The sequence below is a fragment of the Glycine max genome, chromosome 12 (assembly GCF_000004515.6).
Source record: "Glycine max cultivar Williams 82 chromosome 12, Glycine_max_v4.0, whole genome shotgun sequence".
In the NCBI taxonomy this organism is placed as follows: Eukaryota; Viridiplantae; Streptophyta; class Magnoliopsida; order Fabales; family Fabaceae; genus Glycine; species Glycine max.
In genome coordinates this window covers 15,521,989-15,536,623 of record NC_038248.2, presented here as the reverse complement: position 1 = coordinate 15,536,623, position 14,635 = coordinate 15,521,989, and the positions used below count along the sequence as shown (strand labels likewise).

At 32.6% G+C, this 14,635-nt stretch overlaps 1 protein-coding gene, 1 non-coding gene and 1 pseudogene across 2 annotated transcripts; 2 read left to right on the top strand and 1 right to left on the bottom strand.

Annotated features, from left to right (window-relative positions):
- The first annotated feature begins 745 nt into the window (after positions 1-745).
- On the top strand, positions 746-6,650 carry LOC100780109 (electron transfer flavoprotein subunit alpha, mitochondrial-like; annotated as a pseudogene).
- A 2,398-nt stretch (positions 6,651-9,048) lies between these two features.
- TRNAG-CCC (transfer RNA glycine (anticodon CCC)) lies at positions 9,049-9,119 on the top strand. Its single transcript has one exon. It is a non-coding gene; the product is annotated as a tRNA-Gly (tRNA).
- Positions 9,120-9,370: 251 nt separating this feature from the next.
- Positions 9,371-12,984, bottom strand: LOC100779569 (uncharacterized). Its single transcript, XM_003539980.5, has 2 exons — positions 12,240-12,984; positions 9,371-10,022 (listed from the first exon to the last, which is right to left on the bottom strand). The coding sequence occupies exons 1-2, from the start codon at positions 12,714-12,716 to the stop codon at positions 9,663-9,665; spliced, it is 837 nt and encodes a 278-aa protein (XP_003540028.1). The 5' UTR covers positions 12,717-12,984; the 3' UTR covers positions 9,371-9,662.
- Between the last annotated feature and the right edge of the window lie 1,651 nt (positions 12,985-14,635).

Genomic DNA, 14,635 nt, shown 5'->3' with positions numbered 1-14,635 from the left:
GAACCATGGTGTCTTATAATTCCTTTGTTGTTCTTGTATAATCCTATTCTAATTTCAAATATGTGTTTTTGTTCGAGTTTCAATTTAACTGAGGAGATCACTTATATGTGAAATTTTTTAAATATTTGCTAAAAATTGTCAAATTTGTTCCTCAATTTTCACACTTATTTTCAAAATGGTTGTTAAAAAAAAAATACAGCTAAATGACAATGTAGTCTACAACATAATTATAAGGAATGGAATAATTAGTTGAAATATCACTTGATTATAACTTAAATAAATATGAATTTGATTCAGTAGATATCTTGAAATTCGATCACATCAAGCAACAATACTACACAAGATGGCTGTCAAAATTGACTGACAAATCTAAACCGGAACTTGTCATTGAATACCACATTGCATTCATAAGTTAACCTTGTTCATTACATTACCAAATCCAACTAAAATATCTAATATGAACAGTCCATTGTCGTTCATTGGAGCACGAGAAGAAGATGAGATACCAAGTCTATGCGTGAAAAGTGAGTGTGAATGGTAACATGGGAATTTTCACCTTAATGGTTTACTTTTGAGATGAAAAATCATCCAAAATATGTGTTTAAAGGATGCAAATATTTCATGACAAATTGCTCCAAAATGATGCGTTTAAAGGAAGCAAACATTAGCTCATAAATTGGTCCAATGCGGTATATTTTGAGGAGCCAAATCATTTTACACTGAGAAGGTGCTACGCCTAAGTCACCCAGTTTGTACGGTGTATGCACGAGGGTTATAAAAAACGGAAAAGAATTAATAATCAGACCAATTTGTTATGAAATTTACATATTTGTGAACTAAAATTATTTATATCTTTAATATTAAATTGTCAAATAAATACATGATATTGATACTTTATCCTTAATTTAATTTATATTCTGAATGCCCTTCCTCATTTGGCAACGATTTCTGTATCCCGAAGTACGTAAAGACCAAAGGTGACAATCTCCCACACCACACGCACATGGCAGCTACCAGCAAGAGGGAAAACATTAAAAAAAAAAAAAGAACAAGTCAGCGTCATCGTTGTATTTATCACTATCATCATCTTACAATTCTCCCACTCCTTCTCCAGGCATCCGAATCAGCACTTCGACATCGACTCCAATACGGCACCGTTTCCCTTCACCACCAATTACAATTTACAACACATAACAATCGCCAGCGCCACCATTTCCCTTCGGTTTCGAAGAATCAATGGCGACTCGCGCGTTGCTTGGAGCAATCAAGAAACGCGCCGTTTCGTTCCCCGCATTCCCCGGCCACTCCGGTTATCGACACGTAACAATTATTCATCCCAAAAATAAAAACATAAATAGAAAGCGGAACTTTTTTTTTATTCGTTTGTTTTTCAGTGTATTATGCTTCTCACTCTGTGTGGTGTTGTTGTAGGGTAGCACGCTTGTTGTGGCGGAACACGAAGGTGGTTTTATCAAACCCCCTTCTCTGTCTGCACTTGCTGCTGCCACGTGTCTTCCCGATCCCTACTCTTCCGTTTCTGTGCTCTTGGCCGGTTCGGGTCCTTCTCTGCATCAAGCTGCTTCACATGCTGCTTCGTGCCACCCTTCAATCTCCAAGGTAACTTTTTTTTTTTTAAATATGTAATTACGATTTTTTTAGAGTAGATATTCAATTTAATTCTTAAAATTAAGGACTGAGTTTTGATTAAGTTTGTGTGCTGCTGACTGTGCCAAATACTTGGAGCCAAAGCTTTGCAGTTTATACTTTATTCAGTTCGAACAAGATTGTCTCTGGTAGAGAATATATATGATTTCGTACTGAAAACAAAAATTAATCCATGGATTTATAAAATTAAAGGTGTGTTTGGGAAAACTTGTTTTTTGACAACTAATTGTTTTTTTTTTGTGTGTGTGTGAATTTTTTCTTAAAAAATGATTATGTCTTCAAATTTCAAAATAGGCTAATTAAAACACTTAGCCTCGATAAATTCAGGAGGTGCAGCACAAGTGAAAGATACTGCAAGTGTCTATTTCTATGCTGCTATTTTTTTATTATTATAATTATCGCTATTGTTTTAATGTTAATGATTAGTGTTCTTGATTGGATATTATATTATTGCAAATACGCTATAGATGGGTGGGGGATTTATGTTATGGTGCATCGGGCATTGGTCTTGAGCTTGAAATGGTGAAAAGGGGAAAGAGGAAATGGAAATTTTGTTATTGAGTATGGGTGGGGGTTATTTATGTGAAGATATACGTTGGAAGGGAAGATTGGGTTTCAGGATTTTGATGGTTGGTGTGTGTGTGTGTGTGGTGTAGGTGCTCGTGGCAGATTCGGATAAATTCAAGAACCCTCTGGCAGAGCCCTGGGCTAAATTAGTCCATTTGCTTCAGCAGAGTAGCGGTTACTCTCATATAATTGCTGCTGCAAATTCTTTTGGGAAAAATGTCATGCCGCGTGCTGCTGCCCTTTTAGATGTCTCTCCCATTACTGATGTTACTGGAATTTCTGATTCCAATACTTTCGTGAGGTACATTCTGTTGTGTTCTCTTTTTAATTTAATGATGACTAGGAACCTGCTGTTTATTCCAAATTTTGATGGTGGTTACCTACTATTAATAATAGTCAATGCTGTTAATATTTTTCTCATTCTTTCTTTTTACACGTTTATAACAACTATTTGTAAACTAAGCAATGACTAATTAGAGATCTAATAGTAAGCTGGAGTCCTGAGTAGTCAACTGAAAACCTGGATTATCTTGGGACTTTTGAACTCTGGGAGGTATTTCTATTGGAGTATATTTGCCATAGATAGCTTCTGTCTCTGAATAATAATAAGACATCAGAATAGATATGAACTTGGTAATCCTGACTAATAGGTGAGGACTGAAGTGATACAATATGGATGCTGGTTCATGCATATAGGGGAAGATTTTTCCATTCTATTCTTAAGGCTTACTAAAAAAATAGTAGAAAAAGTGAATTCTAATTTACATTGGTTGGCTGAAAAAAGAGCATGATAACACCTGAAGGTTCCTGAACAAGTATTCTTATAACTTCATTGTATGTCCTTTTGTTAAAAGTGACCTCTCCAGCAATTGTCTTAGTCTTAAAAATTTAGAACAAATGAGTTTGCATGTGGTAAGGCATATTCATTGAGTTGAAGAGATGGCTACGAGAGTAGCGATGCATCTCTCTTTTTTCCTCTTTTTTTGTGGTTTTGGCAGCTAATTGATGCGACACACATCTTGTATTTGAGTTATTCATTATGATCCTGATTCTGTCTTGTATCAATACATGCTGGGTTCTTTGTTTAACGAAATGTAAGATTTCGATTTCTTATACAGGCCAATATATGCTGGAAATGCACTTTGAACCACCGATATACTGGTGCCAATCCTTGTATATTAACTATTAGATCCACATCTTTTCCTGTTCCTCAGAAGTCAGTTGACTCAAAATCCAACGAGGCTTCAATATCTCAGGTTGACCTTTCAACCTTTGATGAAGGTCTGTTTTTCTGTTTCTGGTGCATGACATTTTATTTTTTGGAAAAAAAAGAGAAATGCATTTTGTCATCAATTATCTGTTGACAATAGGTCCTGGTTGGATGCTTAAAGAGCAATGGTTCAACAATATCACATATAATTGTTCTCAGTCATTTACATCTATTTGATCAATTACCACCCTGTCAGACTTGGATACTTGAACCTCCCTTATGGGAAAAGAATCTTAAATTATTCTTTTTCTTGTTTCTTTTTTGGGCAGATCTGGACAAGTCTAGATATATTTCTCAAACTTCCCAGGATGATGAACGACCAGATCTTGGGAATGCACGGATTGTAGTTACTGGTGGCCAAGCACTAAAGAGTTCTGAGAACTTTAAATTGATTGAAGATCTAGCCAAGAAACTTGTTGCTGCTGGTATTATTTGCTATATGTGCTATTATGATATTGATACTTATTTTAATAGCTAGAGATTTGTTATTTTTGTTTTTGCAGGTTTCACCATTGCTGGTATTATTTGCTTGTATGCTATTATGATATTTATTTTATTAGCTAGAGATTTGTTATTTCTGTTTTGCAGGATAGAAAATCTTTTAATATATAATTCCTTGCCTTGACACATGATAGCTTGCTTCACTGTTATCAATTTTTACATTTTATTCTTTTTTATGAGTTAAGTAAAATCTGCTAACTTCATCCTCCTTTGTTTAGTTGGTGCAACTTGTGCTGCCGTTGATGCAGGATATGTTCCAAATGATCTCCAGGTGACAACTTTACTTCCTTTCAAGATTAACCTTCTACCCTCCATGCCACACATATGAAAGCACAAATGAATTACAAAAAAGGAATGAAGTCTCATTCTAAATTCCTCCTTTTACATCCTTGGCTCCCATGTTTATGCTGCTAAATGCCTGAAACAGCAAAACATCTGTTAGTGTTACAAGAATAGAATGTTAAAGCTCACATATCAATTGAATGCATTAAAAGCTGAACATTTACTTTTTTGTTTTCTATCAAGTAGCAGGGTATTAATCATTTCATGTAATCTTTCAATCTTTTGGCGACTGTTTATAATTTAGAAAATCAAAATGATCCAAGGAAGGGTTGGATCCAGTGTTTGGGTCTTGTCTGGCTTACCTTGCATTTGCAAAGGGTTTTACAACTTGAATCTCTGACCTTTAATTCACATGGTGACAACTCCAACCGTTGCACCGACCACCAAGGCTGCCCTTTTTAACAATATTTTGATATGCTATCTCAGCCTGATGCATAAATTAGTAGAAAAAAGATATAGTTTCCTGCCTTTTTACTTTGCTACTGATGGTTATGGAATGGCATATCATTTGGAGTATTGGGATATGCAAATAATAGGCTTTGTGTTGAATCTCAATAACCACTTCAACTTCAATTAATTCATGGCTAATATAGTGTTCTCATGTCCACGTTACCTGCTGGAAATTTGATATGTAGGTAGGGCAAACTGGAAAGATCGTTGCTCCTGAACTCTATATGGCTTTTGGTGTATCTGGAGCTATTCAACACTTGGCAGGGATGAGAGATTCCAAAGTCATTGTTGCTGTTAACAATGATGCTGATGCTCCTATATTTCAGGTAATGGCTCTCTTTCAAATGGATCAGGCTACTCTGTATTTCAAAATTCAAAATAATTGTCACTTTAGAAGTTTTAGTTTGGTTCTTTTTGGGTCTCTTTAAAAACCAAAAGGCTTGTGCAATGAGAGAGAGATTATTAATGGACTGAAAAGTTAATTTAAGCAAAATATTTGACTGAAACCTTAACTGTCAATTATTTTAAAGTGGAGTATTTAAGTTAATGCAGCTTCTACTTTACTGGCCACAAACCTGCTGAAGAAGAAAACCGTTTTGCCATATTTTTGTGATATGCTAAATTGCAGGTTGCTGATTATGGACTGTTTGAGGTGATACCAGAGTTACTGGAGAAACTCCCTGAGAAAAAATAAAACGTGTAACATGCATCTGACATCTGTACATACTAGAGCAGAATGTATCATCTTGGAGCCTCAAAATTACATTTTTTTTTACCAGATGAATCACTACAATACTAGATGGCCCATTTTGCACTACCACACTGGGTACAAATAATACTAAATCACTTCACACTTGTGAAAAAACTTTGACTCTGTTCGGGATGGTTTTATGTTTTTAATTTCAAAATTTTTAAAACCGGAAATCAGTTTTGAGTTTGAGTTTGAGTTTGAGTTTTCAATTTCTGTTATTTTGGTTTTCAGCTATTAAAAATGATTTATGCACAAGTTAAAAAGTATAAAAAGATAAATTTAACGGTTAAAATTTAGTTGAATTTACATGCCTACTATCAAGGGGACAGCACGTCTGTAGGTTTGAGGGAGGCTTTCCCCAACCCCCATTTTTTTTTCTTAACTAAATCTTTGATTTTTATTTACTTTTTTTGGAAAATAATATTGAGAATGTTGTAATTGCATATGGACAGTGTCATATGTAACACAATACGTGCAAAAGTGGAAATCTGTTTAATTAGATCTCCACACAAACGAATGAAACGATAAAGCTCTAAAGTTAGTGTAAAAATTAAATGTGCAAAAGTATCAATATTTTCTTTTCCGGTAATATTGTCTTTGAACTCAATAAACAGTTCATGCCAAGACGAATAGAAAAGGTTCTACTTTGATATGTTGTCAAAATTCAAAACTAATATAACTTAGTTACGAACCATTCTCGCACTATTTGTTAGACATATTTTAATAAAACAATTCGCATATATTTTCGGATATTTTTAACTAAGAAAAGTAAGATATCTTAGCAGTTAGATAAATGACATTTCATTTTATCATCTATAATGCCGACTCAGGGGATTGCGCTTGAGTGTTTTTCTATAATAATGTCATGGTATTTATATATGTTCATCTGATTCGAATCTACTTTCAAGTATTTGTTGTGTTTACCTGTAGCTATGAACTCTTCATGGATATATATAAATTAGAGTTCACTCGTCATTGTGAGTGCAACTGGTGTATTGGTATCATAGTTTCCTCCCACGGTACTGGCCGTGGTCGATTCCCCGGTTGCGCAATAGTTTATTGAGTTACTTGTATTTACTCTTCTTGAATTCAATTATTGATTTTGAGTATTTTTCGGCGCGACCAAGCTGTTTTGGTCGAGAGTTAAAAACTAATTATTTGAGGTAATAAATCTCTTATCACATATTTAATAAATAAAGTTATCTCTCATCCCATGTTGATATTGATTTTGAGTATATGTATATGCACTTCTGGAATTCAAGGATAAAATATATTTTTTTCCTCTAAAATTATTCAAATTCGATCTTAGTGTTTCAGAAGCTTTTTGTCCTAATTTTAATCCTCTAATTGGAAAATACTCTATCTTTAATCTTTAATTAAAATGTATTTTTTGAGGGTGTTTTTTAGTAGGATATTGGGGGCTCACATAATCTAGCTACGTTTTCTTGTATGTTGGGTGGTTAAGTTGTGAGTTCTTCGTGTGCTATACTTTACTGACTGCTAGCTTTAATTAATAAAATTTTGTTTGCATCTCAAAAAAATATAGTGTATTTTTGGATCATTTATAACTATTATTAAATGTTAATTATACACATAGTATTTCTAATTTGAAAATACTTTACTTTTCATTGTTAAAATATATTTTATGACGATTTATAATTACTTTTCAATATGTTAGGTTTAATTATTTTTTTAGTCTTTATAACTTTCTTTTTTTGGTTCTATAGTTTAAAACATCTCATATTACTTTCATATAGTTGTAATTTTTTCTATTTCTTTTGGTCCTTCATGTTTAAAATCACCTAATGTCATTTAGATCCAGATTCATTAAAATTGATTAATTCTTTTGATAAATTGTTTACTATTAGTTTCAGCTTTATAATAGTTTTAAAAGATTTGGATGTCATGACATTACACAATTTTAGACAAGGAGGATCAAAAGGATTAAAAATTGTAACTATAGTTCAAAATATTTTAAAAATATAGAGACTAAAAGAGAAAGTTGTTGTAATTAGAGGGATCAAAAGGCTACTTAAATCTAAATATTAATTATGTTATCCATGATCATGATCAAACATAAATCTTTCACGAACTATGATTCATTTTCAACTTGAAAATTCATTTAATCATGAAAAATATTAACTTGAGATATTTGAATTCGTGTTGTTATCAAGAATTTATCTGCATAATGTGCAAGTCCCAAGGTCTAATAGTTTCTTCCCATCATAATTGGAGTAATGAAACCAGCAAATGAGAATAACCATCCAAGAACTCAAGGAGAGAAAAAAGAGAAGGAAAAAAAAAGAATATTGATGAAAAATGCCATGAAACTTAGATATTTATAATCAAGAAGATAGATTTTATAGAAGCATGGTTATCATACTCTCAAATTAACTCGTTAACTCTTGCGAGTTTTCGAGTCCACTTACTCTCTGTGAGTTAATTCGTGAGTAAATTCTTTTTTTAGTAAACTCTAGCTAAACTCTATAAACTCTAAATAAACTCGGTAGACTTTCAAGTTTACTATCGACTCAACAAGTCACCAAGTTAAAAAAATTAGACCAAAATGTAAGTCATTTTGATTTTTTTTTGTCTATTTAGTGTTCAACATACCTTTGTTTAATGTATTGTTCTTAAATAAAAAAATCCTCACCTTTAATAGCATCAAACGTTTGTTCTTTAATAACATCAAACTCTTGATGTGAATGATCTATCACTATTATAGCATCTGTAAGTTATTATTTAGCAGCGATGCATCACTAGACTTAATTATTTAAGTAATGTGAAATTTATGATTTATTATTTTGTTTTATTATATTTTTAAAATGTTTAATTGATATGTTATTTATAAATATTTTGTTATTATTTTTAGATGAGGTGGATTCTTATGAATTTATGAGTCGAATTCACGAGTCAAGTCTATAAAATTCTGACGAGTTTACATAAACTCTCGAGTTTGATAACCTTGTATAGAACCACCTAAAACTAAGTCCAAGGATAAAATGAAACTCGGTCTAGAATTACCAAGTCCAATAAGATGATTTTTTTAAGAGTAGACACTAAATTGATTAAAAGATTTTTTTTATATTTAATTAAATAGAAATATTAACCTTTTAAAGTATTAACAAAATATACAACACATTATAATCATGTTGAGGAACAAAAGTAGAATATTTTCAAATTAGAAAAAAGAAAGAAAATAAATTAATTTTTTTTAAATGATTAAATTTGAAAACTTTAAAAAATAAAAAATATCTTTTACCAGAAAAAGATTCTAGTAAATTGCATAGGCATATGGTCTAGTAATATTTAAATAAAAATGAATTTCATAGTAGCAATACAAGGGCATCTGGTGTAGTGGTATCATAGTACCCTCCCATCAAGGTTCGATTTCCTGGATCGCAATTTTCTTAAATATATTTGCATATAAGTTACACCAATAAAAAATTATTAACTTAGTTATGATAATAATTATATGATGTTTCATTGTTACATGAGCAAAGCGCAACTGGTGTAGTGGTATCATAGTACCCTCCCACGGTACTGACCGGGGTTCGATTCCCCGGTTGCGCAATATTTTGTAAGTTTTTATGTATTAATTGAAAACAATAGAAAATAAATTAATTTTTAGTATTCATACTTCAGTTCTTAAATCCTCATTGACAAAACCGTTTACGTTTAATGTCTTACCGTATTTTGAATAAGGTCACCTTCAAAAGAAGGATATGTGTGGGAAATAAAAAGAAAAAACAGGTCGAATGTGTGGATGAAACAGGTAGAGAAGAGTCAACTTAAAAAGTTACAAATGCAACAAGAAAACCAAATAAAAGTAACAACAATTAGATTACAGACCACAGATTCAATATAAGTGCAAATTTCCAAATCCAATCAATAAAATTTTTCACGCCACAAATTTAGACTTCTCTCTCCATCTCCTAAACATAGGGTCAATAGTAAGGAAGGACAAAGTACATAGGAAAAAATATGTAAGAAAAGAAAGAAAACAACATTTATTATCCTAAATCATATCACAATCTGTACATATAGCCTAACAAAACACAATGTAACCGGAATATGATAACAGCAAGCAGATCAAATGAAACTAAAGAATCAGAATCATATATCATCCGGCAGCTGAAAACTCTGTGAACCAAAAATCTGGTGAGATTTGCTCTGAACAAAGACAGCCAAACCACATTTGCTGCTTTTGAATCCTTCCCATAAGGGAAAGTTAACCATTCCTGATACTGTTTTCTTGGCAGAGATGTCTTTGACAGTGCAGAGCTTTTCGAGCTTTCTAACAACATAGTCGTTGGATAGGACACGCCCTTTGTTCTCCCCTCTTGGACAATCGGTGACCAAACCGTTTTCGTATAATGCAACCATGACATTCGCGCCATCGCTGTCCACCTTGGTCCTCAATGCTCCTGTTAGGGACACTTGCAATGAATCTGGTGCAGGCCTGGTGAAAGTTGCCTGATAGAAAGACAATTTTGTTTAATAAACAATACTATTATTTAAGAAGAAAGGAAAACAGATAAACAAACTTCTTGCATACAAACACAAACATAATTCTTCCTAGACATGACTTGGTTGGCATGTGTGGCATCATACAATAATGTTATGGCTTGAAACAAGCAAATGTATGCATCTTAGAAGTTGGAATTTCACATTCTTGTTGGTAAGTGATTTTAAGTTGTGTGAAATAGTTAATGAGACTATTTGTTTCAAGGGATGCCTTTGGTCCAACTCCTATTAAAAATGAAGGTGATGAAAATAACATAATAACTTCCAAAACCTATAAAACATCTTAATTTGTATTAGGTGAGCAAGTGACCTCCCACTTGGTGTTGGTTGGATGATGGTATTGTGGTTGAAAATCACACATCAACTTCTGTTTTGGGTTTATCTTAAAGTGTTCTAGCTTACGTTGGTCAGAAGTGATGCTGTGGCTTTTAAGCTATACACATCAACTTCTGTTTTGGATCTACCTTAATGTGATATACCTTTTTTTAATCATAGAGTATGTTTTTTAAAAACAAAATGTAAATTTTAGATCACTTCAACATGAAACTTTTGGCACCTAATTGCACAGACTTTACTTCTCTGAAAATCAATTCCACTCTCCGCAGAATTGATTTTGGAATTTTATAAAACTTATCAAACAAGATTGGTCACTAGACGAATCAATTCTTTTCGCTCCATTATGATTTTATTCAATGCTAACCAAATAGGCTCTTACTCTAGGCCTACCTAATAAAAAATAAAGAGTTGGAATCGCCTGGTGTAAATTATGCATATTTGGGGCATTTAACGACTTACATAGCATGCACCTCATAACAATGAATTCAACTTCACTACAACTCTACCTTATTGAACAAAATATTACACACTTTTATTGCAAGTAAGTCGAATTCAGTGGAGGTGCATGTTACGTAACTCAGTGTGACAAATAGATTCTTTACTGAACCAAATATTACACACTTTTACAGCAGAGTTTTCAAACTCAGAGAAGTATATAAACAAAAAGGTACAGTATATCCAACTCATAATAAATCTGGGAATTCTCTGTCCATAATTCCTTCCTTTTGTTTTTGGCCAAACTTATTCTAACAAATTAAAACAAAAGGTGGATGCAAGACTAAGGCATAGACATCCACATTAGCTAAACAATTGGTTCTCCCAGAGCATATAACATAGTCCTTTCCTTCATTAACTTCAACTAGAAAATTTTCCATTATTAGTAACCTGTTTCAGTTAAGTGCAAAGCTCTCTCTTGTAATTTAATAAAGCCCAAAACTTAGACATAGTTCCTTAAATACTTTTGATCACCTTCTCCGATCAGAATTATAGTTTCACCTTGAAAATTAATGAAATAAAGGTTTACATAAAGAAGAACATAGATTACAAGGGTGAAACTTCAAGAAGAGTGCTACCAACACATTATTTAACATACTTATTCTAATACACTCTTTTTGTGATTTCTAGTAGACTTCTACTACTAGAGTATGTTCAAAACATTTCATTGAACTCCAATTCTGATTGGAAAACTTTAAAAGCGCCTAAGAAAAAAATGTATCTAAATTATGTTCTTTAACAAATATATGAATTACATTAGATGTTGGCATGGATTATCGAGATCAAACTCCAATTCTAATTCTAATTAAAGAAAAACTTAAAAACGCATAACAACTGCATTAAGGTAGGGTATGTTTGGATAAAAAAGAATCATAAACATTTATAGAAGAAGAACCAAGAAGTAAAAATAAAATGAGTTTCTAATGAGAAAAAAATGAGTTTTGGTATAAGCTAAAACTAACTTATGTGCATAGGCTAAATTGTAGAAACTCTTTCCTATGTAAAATATGTATAAGCTAATTTTATTTTTAATACGTAGAAATCAAAGATAAATATAAGAAGATTTATAATAATTTATTATCTTGTTCAATCAACTGACTCGTAGCTGTTTGCTTAAGCTAATTTTTAACTTACAAAGAAACTTCATATTTCTTTTTTCTTCTTATTTTCTGATCCTTTATAAGGAAATCTATCCAAAAACACCCTTAAGTTTGTTTACTTTTGACAAAAACAAGGAAACGATGTCAATCATGAATGAAGTAATGAACCAAAAACGAGGGAAAGCAAATGCAAAAGGAGAAGGAAAAAAGAAGCTAAGCCCATCTAAGTTCTAACCTGGAAGGTTGGAGCAGGGAACCTAGGAGCACTAGTAATGGCAGAAACAAGGGCGTTCTCGTCATTTCCAACACACTGGGCCTTTCCCTGAACCACAACCTGTGGCGTGAAAATGGTGTCAAGCCCAAGGGCCTCAACATAGGCCTTCTGCCGAACCGTCCACTGGCTGGCCCCGAACGGATCCTTCCATCCCATATAGTCCCAGTAGTCAACGTGGAAAGCCAGCACCACCACCGGCGCCTCCAGCTCGAAATCCCCTCTCCCCAGCCGCGACAGCACCAGCTCCGCCGCCGGCGAAGTCGCGCACCCCTGCGACGAGAACATCTCCACCACCACCGGGCCCCCGCGCTTCTGCTCCTCCGATGTCAGGTCCGCAGTCACCACGCGCCGCGAGGCGGAGGCGTCGGAGACACCGCCGCCGGTGGTGCTGCCCTTGCTACTGCTGCTGCGGAAGCAGGACCAGAGACGCGGCGCCATCGCCTGAATTGATCAGCGGTGGCGTACGTGGCAAAGGAGTAAGAGTGGGATTTGTGTGATATGCTAATGAAATTAACGAGAGGGAATGCTTATGTATACGAAAAAGGTAAGCGATGAAGAGAGAGAGAGAGTGGTGTAATGATAAGAAGGGAAGTTAGGGGAGGGGAATGGAGATGGAAGGTGGAGAAAGAAAGGTGGCGAAGAATATGGCTAGAGTAAGAACTGAAAAGAGCTACGCGGGGATTTCATTTTGTTTCTGTTTTGTAGTACTTGTTTCTTCGGATTTGGGATTTTTATTTATTTATTTTAATATCAGATTTTAAAATATTAATTGTTCTTTTAAAATTTTGAGATATGTTTTGATAATAATGTTATATTGTTATTGTATTTTTATTAGTTTTTATTTTATTTTTTTAATATTTGAAAATATAAAAACACTAAATTTATTTTTATATAATAAATTAGAAGATTTATGAGATGATATTGTAGAAATATTTATAATTATTTATATGTTTAAGATGAGTATCACACACACACATATATATATATATATATATATATATATATACATTAATTTTTTATATTTAAATAATTAAACGTGACTTCATTAGAAAGATAGGTTGGTCAAACATCCAACGTCGTTATTATTATTATTATAATAATAAGTTTAAAGAAGTGAATGTTCCTTTTTTTTTATTATCAAATGTATTTTTCTTTGAAATAGGAGTAATCGAATGATTTTAATAAAAAAATATATGAATATATTGATGATACATTTTTATAATTTACTTTTCATTTTTTATTATACAATTTATTTTATGCTTATTTTTTTTCTTTTTATGCTTCTTAACTATAAAATTTCATAGGAATATAATTTTTCTTACATTGGTTAGTTGATTTTGTACCAACCCATGTGGGTTCCGTTGTGGACACGGTTGTGTCGGTGGCATGCACGTTGGGGTGTCCGTGTTAGATTGAAATTGGTTGATAAAATATGGTGCTAACAGGTGTCAGACAGATCAACTACTTAACGAATCCAACACAACGGTTGTTGGGTGGTGAAAAGAAAGAAGACAACTTCTGCAAGGAATCTGTGATAAAGTACCACTGCTATAAAATAGAAGGAACACAAACTTTTTTCCCTTTTGCAGTGGCAGGTGGTAGGCTGCAAGAGCATCACCAACAGTCTAATTTTAAGATTTTAGTTATTTTTTTAGTAGATTTGATAGTGATATACCATTTTTTAGGTCTTTTTAACTTTTTACTTTTATTTTGAGATTAAATTATGTTTTAGGTCTCACAAGAACTTTTTTTAATATTTATTTATAATTTATTTCAAAATATTTAAAAATAATTAATTATATATTATTTAATTTCCAAAAAAATTAGTTCAAAAATACAAAACTTATTAATGATTAAAATATTTATTTATCAACATAATTTAAATTTACGATAATACATAAAATTGAAGAAAAAAAAATATAAACATTGACATTGAACAAAAAAAAAATAAAGTTCATTAATCATTATTATTATGACCGAAACGTTTCTAAATATGCTCTACCAAGTTTAGAAGTTGTTGATGAACTTTTTTTGTATATATATAATATATTGTTTACAGGTATGCAATAAAGTCAAAATGAGCATCACAAGATACATCAATGTTTGAAATCTCTTAGTCAATATGATCGTAATCAACATCAATATTACCATTATACGTATCTCGTTCGTCTTCAACAATCATGTTATGCAATATAATGCATGTCAAAATTATCCTTTTCATGGTACCCATTTGCCAATTATCCAATGGATTACATATAATTGTGAAACGAGATTTGAACAAATCAAATGCTCTCTCCACATATTTTTTTGTCGCTTCTTGACATTTTGTAAACAATTTTCTTTTCTCTCCCTATGGC